At 44.0% G+C, this 14,276-nt stretch overlaps 1 protein-coding gene across 7 annotated transcripts; it reads right to left on the bottom strand.

The window, feature by feature from the left end:
• Positions 1-78: 78 nt before the first annotated feature.
• On the bottom strand, positions 79-13,446 carry LOC110497294 (phosphatidylinositol-3-phosphate phosphatase MTMR7). Of its 7 annotated transcripts, none has more exons than XR_016488785.1 (14): positions 12,742-13,421; positions 11,969-12,091; positions 10,818-10,980; positions 8,158-8,315; positions 6,507-6,635; positions 5,930-6,064; positions 5,508-5,640; positions 5,220-5,329; positions 5,004-5,129; positions 4,718-4,767; positions 3,277-3,506; positions 2,932-3,066; positions 2,452-2,618; positions 79-2,121 (listed from the first exon to the last, which is right to left on the bottom strand). XR_016488785.1 is itself a non-coding variant. In XM_036953977.2 (14 exons), exons 1-14 carry the CDS (start codon positions 12,766-12,768, stop codon positions 1,777-1,779), a joined length of 1,962 nt encoding a protein of 653 aa, XP_036809872.2. In that variant the 5' UTR covers positions 12,769-13,446; the 3' UTR covers positions 79-1,776. The 7 variants fall into 7 exon arrangements, 2 of the variants coding, with proteins under 2 accessions (XP_036809872.2, XP_036809873.1); XR_016488784.1 differs by having other exon boundaries at positions 2,492-2,618; positions 12,742-13,370; XM_036953977.2 differs by having other exon boundaries at positions 2,492-2,618; positions 3,306-3,506; positions 12,742-13,446.
• Positions 13,447-14,276: the final 830 nt, after the last annotated feature.

Raw genomic sequence — 14,276 nt, 5'->3', positions numbered from 1 at the left:
AGTCATGTTCATTAACCTCATGTACACTCTATCCCGTTCTGTAAAATAATGCGTTTTAAACCAGCACATCAAATGTCATTTCCCTTTGACAGTGAATAGTTTATTTCAGGTCATTTACAACAACGTATACAGTAAACACTAAATACGACAGTGGAAAGGAGATCCATTGTATTCAGCCATGTTGTTTTCCCAGGTTGACCATACAAGTGGTGTCTCAACAGTCTAATACTTAGCCTGGTCCCAGATCTGTGTGTGCTCTTACCAACTCCATTGCTCATTGTCAAGCCATGACCATTCCATAGACGGGTTGGTTGTTTAGCAACAAAACCGACACGTGCGCAACTATGGGGCAAACGTACGTGGTAAACGGACGTGGTTGGCTTAGATTGTTGACAACATGTAAACTATATTTAGTCTTCAATGTTTATTGAAAACATAAATAAAGTTCCACAATGAGTATTTCTCTCAAATACATTGTCACAGTTGTTGGTTAGCTAGCTAGCAAATGTTAGCCATATTAGCATAGATCAAGAACAAGATGAAACGAGCCACCTGTGATCCCCCCACATGGCAGTTTGTCATTGTTGCTAGTGATCTGTCCATCCAGAACCTTAACAACACGCGGCTTTCTGCCCCTTTGAAGCGCACACACATATTTTCGTGCTGTTGTCAGCTAACCCGTCTGTAGGCCGTTGGCAAGAGGACAGAATGGTACACAGGCTAGCTAATGCTACCTCTCACAAAGAGATTTGAGGTCCAATATCCACACCCACATCCCATTCAGATTGAACCAATGTGTTGGCCATGCATTCTAAGTGGTGCGCTGGTGTTGATATTGGAACGTTTCTAATGTGTCCTAAGTGTTCATACTACAGCGCTAGTGACTGCACTCGTATACACAGTTACATATACACAGCAATGGGAATAGCCATCTGAAAAGGTTACCGCAGTTCAATGGGCTTTCCAAAGGAAAGAGTATGTCTCTCGATTCATTACTAATAAGCAGCAACGTTCACTTCATTTCAAGACCAAATAAAAGCCTAGTCATGGCAACGCGGACATTTCTGTTCATCCAGGCTAGTTGAGAAGTGCGGTGTTTCTTCATTTGTGTGAGAAGGCAGGTTATTGGAACGAGACAGTAAACATAACTAGACTGGGTGGTGATGAATGTACCAAGAACATGTGCCGTGTTTGACAGTGTTATCTGGGTCGTGTTCATAAGTGCAGAACGTAGTGAAACGTTTAATTGTTTTTTTTGCCTCCTGATCACGACCATGATATACCACTGGGAAACATTGTAGCCTCTATGCTTGTTCAGACTTCAGAAGGGACAAATAGATTTCGGAGGGGTAGTCCTACTTGGTGTGACCAATGTACTGCATTGGTCTGAAGGAAAGTACAAACAAATGTACATTTAGTTTTAAAATGTTGTACAGTCAGTTGTACATTGTAACTCAACATAATAGCTTAAGACATATTATTACACACACCAGTATTTTGCCTTTGCTGTAAACGTTTGGTCCTGGAATATTTTTGTTCACATTTTACACTAGTATGGGGTTCAAACATCCACTACGGCTACCCAGTGTTACCACAATACCCGGCAGGTGCTCATGTTGTGCTCCGATACTAACTACACAGAAAACAAAACAAAAGATTCACAAGTAAAATCCAGTCCAATTGGCCCCGTCAAAACAGAGACCTCTGTGATATTCAATTGTCAATGCAAAGTGCCTTCGTCAACATGGCAAGCCCCTCATTGATCGGCATTTTCGCTCAGGCTGTGCAGTAGACGGCCTCGTCGGGGTCCTTGTTGTCGTCGCCGCCGCTGGAGGAGCGGCTGCTGAGGTCGGCCACGCCCGATTCCATGTCGCTGCAAGCCGAGGAGAGGTCGTCGGGGTCAGGGCCAGGGCCCTTGGGGGGCCCCAAGGGCAGGGTCATAGCCGAGCCCGGGGGCCCCCCCTGGGAGGGAGAATAGCCCTGAGGGGGGCTAGTGAAGGGGCCATCTCCAGTGGGATGAGCCAGCCCACCTGGCCTGCATTCTTCCTCACACACTTTGTTGATCTTCCTCTGACCCGCATTACCCTTAGTTTGATCCACTTTTGTCAGGGCTGCAATCCTCTGGAAGATGGACAGAGGAAAAAATGAAAAGACAAGTGTTACCAGTAAGTCTGGGACAGAATATGAATGAATCACTATGTCTATAGACTACTAGCAGACTGACTACTGTACATGTAACAGAAACCCTCCTGTTGAACGCCCCTCTGAGACACGTTTTCTTTGACTTGCTGGTGTTTGCCCCCTCCCCTGTAAAAACCCAACGATATAGTTGTTAAAACAGCATAAACTAGTTAATAGTAATTAATAATGATAGTAATACATTGATAAAATTGTAAATTGGCCTTAAAGAGCAGCGTTCATTGGGAGCGTTACGCGAGCGTGTCTGTATGCCTTGTTTGGTGCCCGGTTGGGCCGTCCCTCCCGGTGCTACCTCCTGGTGATTGGTCAGCTCCTCCTCCAGCTGCTGAGTCTCCTCCCTGACGGCTGTCAGTAAGTCGGTGGGCGTCTGGCGCGGAGGAGAGCTCTTCTCCACACGGTTATACATGCCCTTCCACATCCTTGGAGACAAGATACACTGTACTACATCTATTGAACAAACACTCTGGATCTAAACCGTAATACAACTATTGAACAAACCCTCTGGATCTAAACTGTACTACAACTATTGAACAAACCCTCTGGATCTAAACTGTACTACAAAGTAAAGTGCTTTCTACAACAGGCTACCTACCATCTGATGGGTTTCAACCCACAACCCTTCGTCTCAGATGTACCCAAAGACACAAAGTAAATAAAAACCATTCAGTGTCCCAGTCCTAGCTTTTTCACTCGTTTTCCCAGTGAGTCTACTGAGACGGTGCAGTAACTCACTTGAAGCAGTAAGGGGTGGTGTTTGGCCGTAGCATCCCCTGAGTCTGGGTGTGGTCAGCCCTGTACAAGGGGTTGGCGTACTGTGCCCTGTCCTTCCACAGCTGGGGCCACAGGGAGTGAGTCCTCTCACGCAACCTGACCAACGTTGGAGAAAACCACACCAGATGTGATACATGAGAGGGGTTACAGTACAGAAGAGCTTGATGTAAGAAAGGCAGAGACCTGCATGGAATGGGATTGTAGCGGCCTTATGAACCACAAGGTTGTTAGCCCGCTGAGCTAACACAAGTATTCACGCCTCAGGCAAGGTTATTCGTGTAACACAAGCACGGTTCACTGAACTACCTCCGTCACATTGGCGCCCTCAGTCTCACCCCATGTCCCTCCTCTCCTTCTGGCTGTTGCCCAGGAAGTTGCCGTACTGGCAGGAGTAGACGTGTCTGTGCAGCTGAACCAGGAAGCGCTCGTTGAACTCAAAAGCACAGGGGAACTGCTCTGACAGCTGCCACACACACTCCAGGAACTGGTCTATCACCGGGGACACCTCCTTAGGATCACCTTCCAGATGGTTGTACCTGCAGAGAAGGAAAGACTGCGGCTTAAAAGACTTTCATAAGGGGTTTAAAGTGGCAATCAGCAGTAGAAACAAAAACAAAGTGGTCTCCCTGCCTCTGGTTTGGTGAAAAGCTGAGGGATGTAACCCCTCTCAAATTCATAGACAGAGCTATGGATGCGAGGATTGACCGTCCTTGATAACAAAATTATAGTTTTAACCATGTTTGGAGGCTACATAGTGTTTGTTTACGTTTTCTTTGTTTACAAATGTTGGAGTAAAAGAAGCTTACATTTTTTAACTGCTGATTGCCCCTTTTAAGCAGATTTAAAGAACTGTGAGGGAAGTGTTATGTATCGACTCAATGCTACTTTCTAATAACCAATTATGCATGTGACTGACTGATCGTGTATGGAGGAATCTATCACTATCACTGTTCCTCAACTTAGCAGTATGCCCAGAATATTGCTATGGGAACAACCGAGGTATCGCAGAGACAGAGAGCCTCGTGAGGTATTGCTCAGTTACAGCTGAGGTATTGCTCAGCTCAATCACCGGTAGTGATGAATGAATTATGCTAAATCATGCAAATATAACTTGTCTGTGTATAGCCGTTTATTAGACAACTGCTGGGACAGCGGAGCTTCTAATAGACCTGTACGGTGTGCAGAGTTTGTTGTAACCTCTCCAGCTGGCTGATAATAAAGAGTGATTCATTTTAAGATAGGCGTCAGGTGTCCCTGGAATTTCCACCACAGAACAAATAGGTCATCCTGGGGCGTTGTCATGGCAATTTTATACCCCACTGGTTAAACAGTAATGCCTCTAGGCAACTGCATCAAGGTCAGGTGCCTTTTTAATCTAGCCAATGACTTCAGCTGATAAGAGAACATGCACAGACTGGAGTGAAACACCTCCAAGATGTGGAATAACTCTACTTCACCAATCCTAACTGAAATCTGAGACAGACAGTCGCTGCTAAAGCGGCTGAATTTCACAGGGGTTATGATCTGACCTGAGCGCAGCACACATGGCGGAACACGTGGCGAGAGGATCTGAAAGCGCTGGCGGCCGACACGGTTTGTAGGTCGGACATGCTGTATGTTGTCTGTGACAAATGCACTTCTCGTTCTGATGAAGGACTCTACTTGAGAAGGTAAAATGCATGGCACTGCAGGGACCTTCATTCTACCAAACGGTAGAGTTAGGAGTTGGGTTCTTAGACGGACTGACCTGTGTGAAAACTTGTGACCGAACGACACCCAGTCCCTCTCGATTAGCAGCTAAAAGATAAAAGACAGGAAGAAGAGATGAAGTCTTTCTTGCACCCGACGGGCCAGTTTCCCAGACCATGTCTAGTCAGGGACTAAACACATACTTCATGGAGACGCCGCGGTCCGGACAACTGGCCCCACGTGTGCTAACTAGATCTCTGGATTGGATCACAGTAGAAGAGGGTCTGTACGTGCCATGACGTAGACTGTAGATAGTGTGTGATGAACGGAAGCTAAAGCCTTACCATGAGTCCCTTCATAGTCCTGTAGTAAGGCTCCAGGAGAACACTGGCTACAGAGCAGGCCTGGGCCGTCCTGTCCCAACCGTCCGAACAGTGGACCACCACACTGATACCCTCCTCCGCAACCGCCTACACACACATCGCAGTATGACATTATTGAAATGTATACCCATTGTGTGTGTGTGTGTGTGCTCGCGCGCCCTGCCCAGTGTGTATCACCTTGGCGATGAAGACGCCTGCGTCCAGCACGGCTTTGATGTGCTTCAGCCAACCGGAGCTCTCCAGCCCCCACAGGAAGTCGCCCATGGAGGGAGTCTTGAGCTCACCCACTATAGGGTCAACACAGGAAGAGAGGTCAGTCATGCATACACACATACAATGTGGGACATTCACAAGCCAACCCAAAGGAATGCATGAACCTGACAACTATGTGCGTGAACTGAGTAGGAATACTGACTGATCAGTAGAACATCGGCCGTGGTTGGAAGGGAAAGAGGAACTCATTACCGTCAATGATCTTCTGCTGGCTGTTCCTCATCACGTGGATGTTCTCGATGCCGATGAACTGCAGTTTGATGTTGGCGTAGTGGTCCTCGTTCTCATAGCCTTTTCCAGCCGCCCGGTTGGCCATCGCATTCAACTGGAGAGAGATGATCATCATTAGAACACAATACAGTCAAATACGTACTGTTGACGACATCATTACATGTTACATTTTAGTCTATTAACAGACGCTCTTATCCAGAGCGACTTACAGGAGCCATTAGGGTTAAGTTTCTCGCTCAAGGGCACATCAACAGACTTTTCACCTAGTTGGCTCGTGGATTCGCACCAGTGGCCTTTCGGTTACTGGCCCAACGCTCTTGACCTCTAGGTTACAGTATATCAACACTTCCTGACCCAAGGGTCTATCTATGGTGACCTCTGACCTTTGGCCTGGTGTCCACCACGTAGATGTAGTCACTGCCTGGGTTGGACTTCATGATGGCCTCCAGCATTTGTTCATCCTCCTGGGAGCGAGCGCTGAAGCCGGACAGGGGCTGACTACAGCGGCAGATAGCAGCCTGGGAGAAGAAGGGGTCAGAGGCTGAAGTGACTGGTGATGACATCCAGCTCAAGCGAAAGCCCACATTTTTTAAAAATTTTAAAAATTATTTTTTTACCTTTATTTAACTAGGCAAGTCAGTTAAGAACAAATTCTTATTTTCAATGACGGCCTAGGAACAGTGGGTTAACTGCCTTGTTCAGGGGCATTTGAACTTGCAACCTTCCGGTTACTAGTCCAACGCTCTAACCACTAGGTATCCTGCCGCCCCATTTAAACAGTCATGAAAGTCATTTGACATTTGACATTTTTAAACAGAAAACACACAATATTCCGACCCGTGACTGGTTCAGGTATAAGAATTAAACATGACGAATCACCTAAATGAAACAAACATAAAACAACTGTTCTCCAGAGTCAACCCACACCATTGACCCAGATAGTATGCCCCATCCACTCACTAGGGTATCCTGGTGGAAGTACGTCAGGACAGGTAAACGCCCTCGGCTCCGGAACTTAGAGCTCCCCACGATGACTGGAGGTGTGGCCGACTTTGGCACAAACAGCTCTGAAGGGTACGTATCACACACCTGCAGGCAGAGAGAGAAAGTCTTTAGAAGAGGAGGACTATACTACTAACCAGTGGTTGGAACCGGTTCACAGAACAGAAAACCGAAAAAGAGCAAAAAATGTCAAGGAACAGAAACGGAACCTAGAACAAAAATGAACCCAACTGTTCCGGAACAGAACCGGTTAATAACGTTCTTTTACGTTTCCAGGCATTTTTTTTCTATCTAGTCCCACAACAAAACGCCTATGTAAAGCCCTTACTCTGTCACTCAAACGTAGTCCAGTGTCTGCCTGCAAACTGAAAATATTTGCCTGTGCGTGTGCTTGTTTGGCTAACTCCACCCTACAAAGCATAGGCTACTGTATTGACGTTGCAAGCTTGATTCAGAAGATGGGGAGAGAGATTTTTAATTGGCTAGAGAAGAATGGATGAACTTTTTCAATGCTGATAATTTAAGGCTAGTTATCACGTGTCACGTTGGATTTATTAACTGCAACATAGTAAGATGTTTATAATTCTGGTGCCGCACTGCACACACAAGCTTGTTAGCTAGCTCAAAGAACATTCAAAGTTCCTCCATAGAAGCTGCTCCTCCTAGGTATAATTATGTGGATAATTCAGATAATGCAAGTCATTAATTCGCTTCAAGCCTCCTCCTCCTCAACCCCCTCTCTCTCTCTCTCCCCACCCACAAAACTTCAGTAGCATATTGCGCCATAAGCTACACTTGTCACTCCCATCATGCATGTAAACAACTAGCTTGCCTGCTCTATCCACACTGATTGGCGAAGTAATTTTATGAGCTAACTGTGAGCTAAACTGTTGATTTCACAGGTTAAAAAAGGAACACAAAGGAACGATATAAACTGGTTCTTTGTTTGGCTTGGAACCGGTTCAGAACTTTATTTTGCTGGCCGGAACAGTGGAATGAAACAATTTTTTTTGTATTCTGTTCAGAACGAAATGATTGGAAAATTATTTCAGTTCCAACCCCTGCTACTAACCCAATAGTCAATATCAGACCCAGACTGAACAAACCCAGTACTCAACATCAGATCAGGACTATAACTAACTCAATACTCTATCAAAACCAGAAAAATCAACAGAGGACTGTACTAACCCTGTACTCACTATCTGATTAGGACTATAGTGGTTCAAATCAGAGGAGGACTAACCCTGTACTCACTATCTGATTAGGACTATAGTGGTTCAAATCAGAGGAGGACTGGACTAACCCTGTGCTCACTATCTGATTATTACTATAGTGGTTAAAATCAGAAGAGGACTGGACTAACCCTGTGCTCACTATCTGATTAGGACTATAGTGGTTAAAATCAGAAGAGGACTGTACTAACCCTGTACTAACCATCTGATTAGGACTTTAGTGGTTTAAATCAGAAGAGGACTGTACTAACCCTGTGCTCACTATCTGATTAAGACTATAGTGGTTAAAATCGGAAGAGGACTGTACTAACCCTGTACTCAATATCTGATTAGGACTATAGTGGTTAAAATCAGAGGAGGACTGTAATACTACTAACCCTGTACTCGCTGTTGGCTGGCGTGCTGACCCAGAGGTTGTTGGGCACGCCCATGCGTCTGTAGTCCGCCTGCAGGTCTAGGAAACTCCAGGATTCCTCCCTCTCCTCCTTGTTAGCATTGGGATTGATGGACAAGCAGTAGAGCTCGCTATATTTCTCTGGGCAAAACAGATAGAAACAAATGATCATATTTGATCATGAATCATGTTAAAATCAGCTAAAATCATTTTGGGATCATATTGAAGGACAAGCAGTAGAGCTCACAGTAAATCTCTTGTGGACAACAGAGAAACAATACAACAGTCTATCAAAGGATCATACGATGATTCATATTCATTTAACCACTACACAATAAATGATTCAGATTCATTTAACCACTACACAATAAATGATTCAGATTAATTTAACCACTACACCATAAATGATTCAGATTCATGTAACCACGACACAATATGACTTATCGTATGATAACACAATAGAGTGCCTCCTACTATATATTAATTTTTTACCAGAGAAAAAAGTGCCTCCTACCATATACAGTGCCTTGCGAAAGTATTCGGTCCCATTGAACTTTGCGACCTTTTGCCACATTTCAGGCTTCAAACATAAAGATATAAAACTGTATTTTTTTGTGAAGAATCAACAACAAGTGGAACACAATCATGAAGTGGAACAACATTTATTGGATATTTCAAACTTTTTTAACAAATCAAAAACTGAAAAATTGTGCGTGCAAAATTATTCAGCCCCCTTAAGTTAATACTTTGTAGCGCCACCTTTTGCTGCGATTACAGCTGTAAGTCGCTTGGGGTATGTCTATCAGTTTTGCACATCGAGAGACTGACATTTTTTCCCATTCCTCCTTGCAAAACAGCTCGAGCTCAGTGAGGTTGGATGGAGAGCATTTGTGAACAGCAGTTTTCAGTTCTTTCCACAGATTCTCGATTGGATTCAGGTCTGGACTTTGACTTGGCCATTCTAACACCTGGATATGTTTATTTTTGAACCATTCCATTGTAGATTTTGCTTTATGTTTGGATCATTGTCTTGTTGGAAGACAAATCTCCGTCCCAGTCTCAGGTCTTTTGCAGACTCCATCAGGTTTTCTTCCAGAATGGTCCTGTATTTGGCTCCATCCATCTTCCCATCAATTTTAACCATCTTCCCTGTCCCTGTTGAAGAAAAGCAGGCCCAAACCATGATGCTGCCACCACCATGTTTGAAAGTGGGGATGGTGTGTTCAGGGTGATGAGCTGTGTTGCTTTTACGCCAAACATAACGTTTTGCATTGTTGCCAAAAAGTTCAATTTTGGTTTCATCTGACCAGAGCACCTTCTTCCACATGTTTGGTGTGTCTCCCAGGTGGCTTGTGGCAAACTTTAAACACTTTTTATGGATATCTTTAAGAAATGGCTTTCTTCTTGCCACTCTTCCATAAAGGCCAGATTTGTGCAATATACGACTGATTGTTGTCCTATGGACAGAGTCTCCCACCTCAGCTGTAGATCTCTGCAGTTCATCCAGAGTGATCATGGGCCTCTTGGCTGCATCTCTGATCAGTCTTCTCCTTGTATGAGCTGTAAGTTTAGAGGGATGGCCAGGTCTTGGTAGATTTGCAGTGGTCTGATACTCCTTCCATTTCAATATTATCACTTGCACAGTGCTCCTTGGGATGTTTAAAGCTTGGGAAATCTTTTTGTATCCAAATCCGGCTTTAAACTTCTTCACAACAGTATCTCGGACCTGCCTGGTGTGTTCCTTGTTCTTCATGATGCTCTCTGCGCTTTTAACGGACCTCTGAGACTATCACAGTGCAGGTGCATTTATACGGAGACTTGATTACACACAGGTGGATTGTATTTATCATCATTAGTCATTTAGGTCAACATTGGATCATTCAGAGATCCTCACTGAACTTCTGGAGAGAGTTTGCTTCACTGAAAGTAAAGGGGCTGAATAATTTTGCACGCCCAATTTTTCAGTTTTTGATTTGTTAAAAAAGTTTGAAATATCCAATAAATGTCGTTCCACTTCATGATTGTGTCCCATTTGTTGTTGATTCTTCACAAAAAAATACAGTTTTATATCTTTATGTTTGAAGCCTGAAATGTGGCAAAAGGTCGCAAAGTTCAAGGGGGCCGAATAATTTCGCAAGGCACTGTATATATATATATTTTATTTTTTTACCAGAGGACAAAGTGCCTCCTACTATATATATATATATTTTATTTTTTTACCAGAGGACAAAGTGCCTCCTACTATATATATATATATTTTATTTTTTTACCAGAGGACAAAGTGCCTCCTACTATATATATATATATATTTTATTTTTTTACCAGAGGACAAAGTGCCTCCTACTATATATATATATATTTTATTTTTTTACCAGAGGAAAAAGTGCCTCCTACTATATATATATATATATTTTATTTTTTTACCAGAGGACAAAGTGCCTCCTACTGGCCCTCCAATACAACTTCTAGCAGCATCTGGTCTCCCATCCAGGACCAACCCTACTTAACTTCAGAGGCAAACCAGCAGTGGCCAGGTGGTATATTCCTGGCAGTACCTCATTGTTCCATTCCAGTTCAAAGAGTTGTGTCCCTACTGAACAGGACCCAGGTGAATGGGTTCTGAAAGGTGATAGTCTCTCTCACCTGGGCGAGAGAGGCGTGCAAGCGAGGCCTGGACATCCATGGCGTCCCTCTCCTGGGGGATGAGCAGCTGAACCACCTGGAAGTTCTTAGTGTGGACGACCAGGTGGCTTCCTGAAGGGGTGGTGGGCGGCCGCTCCACACTGGCCACCATGCTGTGGAGCACCTGTCAATGACAACCGAGAACTCTCACAGACGGTCCCAATTCACTCCCCTCCCCTTGGCAACAACTAACCCTTTGACGTTTGCAGATCTGTAAGGGGATGGCAATATGGTGGAAGCTCTACCACTATACTGCTGATACCTATCCAGATCCCTCAGATATGCTAACCCTAACCCTTACCAATGGTAAGGGGGCCGGCTGTCACAGTGGCATCTATTGCTAAGTTGAAAATATAACAATTCTGGAAGTGGAAGGGTAGGCAAGCTTTTATTTTTTACTTTTCACTCAGATTACTCACCCGCAGCAGTCGTCTGTCAATAATGGACAGCAGACATTACTACATAAGTATTAGTTTAGTGTTATGATAAGCAATGCATTTAATAACTGACAAATTACATTTTTACTAAACTATAGTTTTTATGGGGATAAGAGAACACGTTGCAGTTTTAAAGCCAATTTCCTGCATTTCTACACTTTGTTGGTATGGGGCTGGGAAGAAAATTTGCTATTTTATAGCTCATCATGCTTTTGTTCACATTATAGTTTTTCATGAGGCTGAGAGACAATTTAGAAGATTTTAAAGCGGATTTCCCGTAATTTAACAAATATTGCTATCATATGCTATCTGGGGGCCCACGACCTCCAGGGGGGCCCCAACCATCTGTGCCTGTTCTGGAATCCGGCCCTGAGAAAAGGGTTCCACTCCTGTTCACTTCAGAAGGCCTAAATACACCGACAAATCTCACATCATGTGTATGAAGGAGATATCCATTAAAGAGGAAATGTATTGGATGAGGTCCATTGACTTGAGGTGAGTCTCCAAAGTGCCGGAGCAAATCAATACTATCTTTCTGAGAAGGCAGGAAGGAAGCCACACACAGGGTAGATAGGGGGAGTTGTGTCAGAACAGTGTCAGGCCAGACGACTTGTGATAGGTCTCGTGTCAGAATGGGGTCTGTTGAAACAACTGGTATCACTTCCTAGCTCCTACCCAAGTCTCTCTGCGTGTCTCTGGGTTGTTCTCCACGAAGATGGTGTGTGTGGCGGAGAGGTACAGCGTCCCCACCATGGCTTTCCTAGGGGCCGTACGGTCAATCAGGCGGACATTCTCCACCTATAGGGCCACAGACACAAACACACACACACACACACACACACAAGTATAAATGGGGTCAAAACGGAATGTAATCATATCTATAGGCTACAATGTACTGAATGTGTGTGATTGACTGTATTGGTGGAGGCATATCTTCTCATAAAAACAAGGTTATTATAGAACTCAATGTTTACACATGTTGTCGTTGTAGATAGGACTGTCTGAGATTCTGGAATGTTATAACTGTTTAATAGAAGTAACCTACCGCAGGATTCTGTAACAATGTGTCCTTATTGAGGCCTATTGCCTTTATGCTAGAATCCACAGCGGAGAAATGCCCGCCGCAGACTAGAATAAACATCAAGAAGCCAGGACAAGAATGAAACGGATTGTGCAAATTCTAATGTTAAGATTTACAGGCATGCCATCATATGAGCTATGTTTTTGAGTGTTCATTTTTGCAACGGTTTAACCAGGAAAATACATTGCGGAGAGTATAATTGTTATATTTTCAGGAACCCTGAATGTTGGATACATGAGAAAGGGATGGCACAATCAGCAACGTTGTCACATCTTTAGAAGACGCAACTGAAATGCGGTTTCATTTAGGAACAGGATTAACTAAACTCAAAGAATAGGATGGAAATTAAAATATAGGGTTGGTTTACCTTTGGCGTTCTGATGTGCTCCATCATGGACCTCTTCGATCAAAATGGTGCGTGTAGAAATAATCCGAGGTCCTGGTTTTGTGTTTTAAAATTGAGGATCTTGGCTCAGCACAAAAATCGCGCAGAATTCATATTCTCTGTGCGTTGGATATTAGATGGGGCGCCTCGCAAGTATGCCATGGTTCCCCCTATCCTATTCTGTACAATAGGAGAATCACCCTGCACCCACTCGGGTACGGATGGGTGATTATGACAACACGGTCGTTACTAGTTACCCCAGCCACAAACTCATAAACCCCGCCTATTTCTACAATTTATCTTCTTAAAATGTTATTTTAAACTTGACCTTAACCGTAACTTTAACCACGCTGCTAACATTGTACCTAACCCTAACCTTGAATGAAGACCAAAATTCTCATTTTTGTTTTCATACATTTTTACGACATAACTTTTTGGCTGTGCTATCTAGTGAAAACACAACAACACGGATCTTATTGGCAAGTATTGGCCGTATTCGAGAGCATCAAATGACTGCGGATTGAACTATCTACAAATCACGTTCCATCATAAATAATGACTCCCCTACTAATTGTAGATCATTCAGTCAAAATGTACCCATGATACATTGCGACTTTGATCCTCTCGAACACGGCCATTACCTCCCAACGGCGCCTGCGCACATCACTGAGCGATGAGCCGGAGAGCCGGAGAGCATAACGACCAGTGCTATACGAGATCTTTGGGACGTTCCTACCCTAAATCCTAACCATTTTAAATGTAAACTTCGGAAGGTGATCAGCTCATATCCCAGGGCGATTAAAAAAAATACAAATAAACTCTTCTAAAGAATACATTTACATTTTGAGACGCATGGCCCAGTTTAAATGTATGAGTGTATTTAGCCTTTTAGCCTCGTTAATCTTGATAGATAGGTTACTCTAATATTAGCCTGTGTGTGTGTGTGTACGTGTGCATGCCTACGTGTGTACATGTGTGTTTGGCCATGACCTGCTTCTGCTTTCAGGTTGATTGTTCATGTGCTTTCAGACATTGTGGGAGAAATACATGTTTTCATGTGGAAGTGGAAGAAGTCACACCCAGAGTCGGCCATGAGTACTACAAATTCAGATAGCTGGCTAGACTAATTTACCAATCTAAAAATTGCTCGCTGACATGGCTAATTTGAATGACTGTCAGTTTTTAAAAATACTTTTATGTAACTAGGCAAGTTAGTTACGAACAAATTCTTGTTTACAATAACGGCCTACCACGGCCACACCCGGACGACGCTGGGCCAATTGTGCGCCGTCCTATGGGACTCCCAATCACGGCCGGTTGTGATACAGCCTGGAATCAAACCAGGATCTGTGATGACGCTGCTCGCACTGAGAACCGCTGCGCCGCTCGGGACTTTCAATTACCGATTTAACAGGAGAAAACCTGCTGCGGCACAACAGTGTATTCCACTGTTATAACTCAACAGTAAATTGAGTTCCTAATTATTGTTTATTTGTTTTTGTCGGAGGAGGAGGGCA

Source organism: Oncorhynchus mykiss, chromosome 19, assembly GCF_057628025.1.
Source record: "Oncorhynchus mykiss isolate SJ-2025 chromosome 19, ASM5762802v1, whole genome shotgun sequence".
NCBI classification, from domain to species: Eukaryota; Metazoa; Chordata; class Actinopteri; order Salmoniformes; family Salmonidae; genus Oncorhynchus; species Oncorhynchus mykiss.
Note: the sequence above shows the minus strand (reverse complement) of the source record. Positions and strands in the feature narration are given on the sequence as shown.

Coding starts and splice junctions, on each gene's coding strand:
- LOC110497294 (XM_036953977.2), bottom strand. CDS start 12,768: ATGATGGAGCACATCAGAACGCCAAAG. Junction 6,065..6,506: donor ACTTCCACCAGGATACCCTA/GTGAGTGGATGG, acceptor TTCTTCTCCCAG/GCTGCTATCTGCCGCTGTAG. Junction 2,122..2,491: donor AGCTGACCAATCACCAGGAG/GTAGCACCGGGA, acceptor TCCATCTTCCAG/AGGATTGCAGCCCTGACAAA.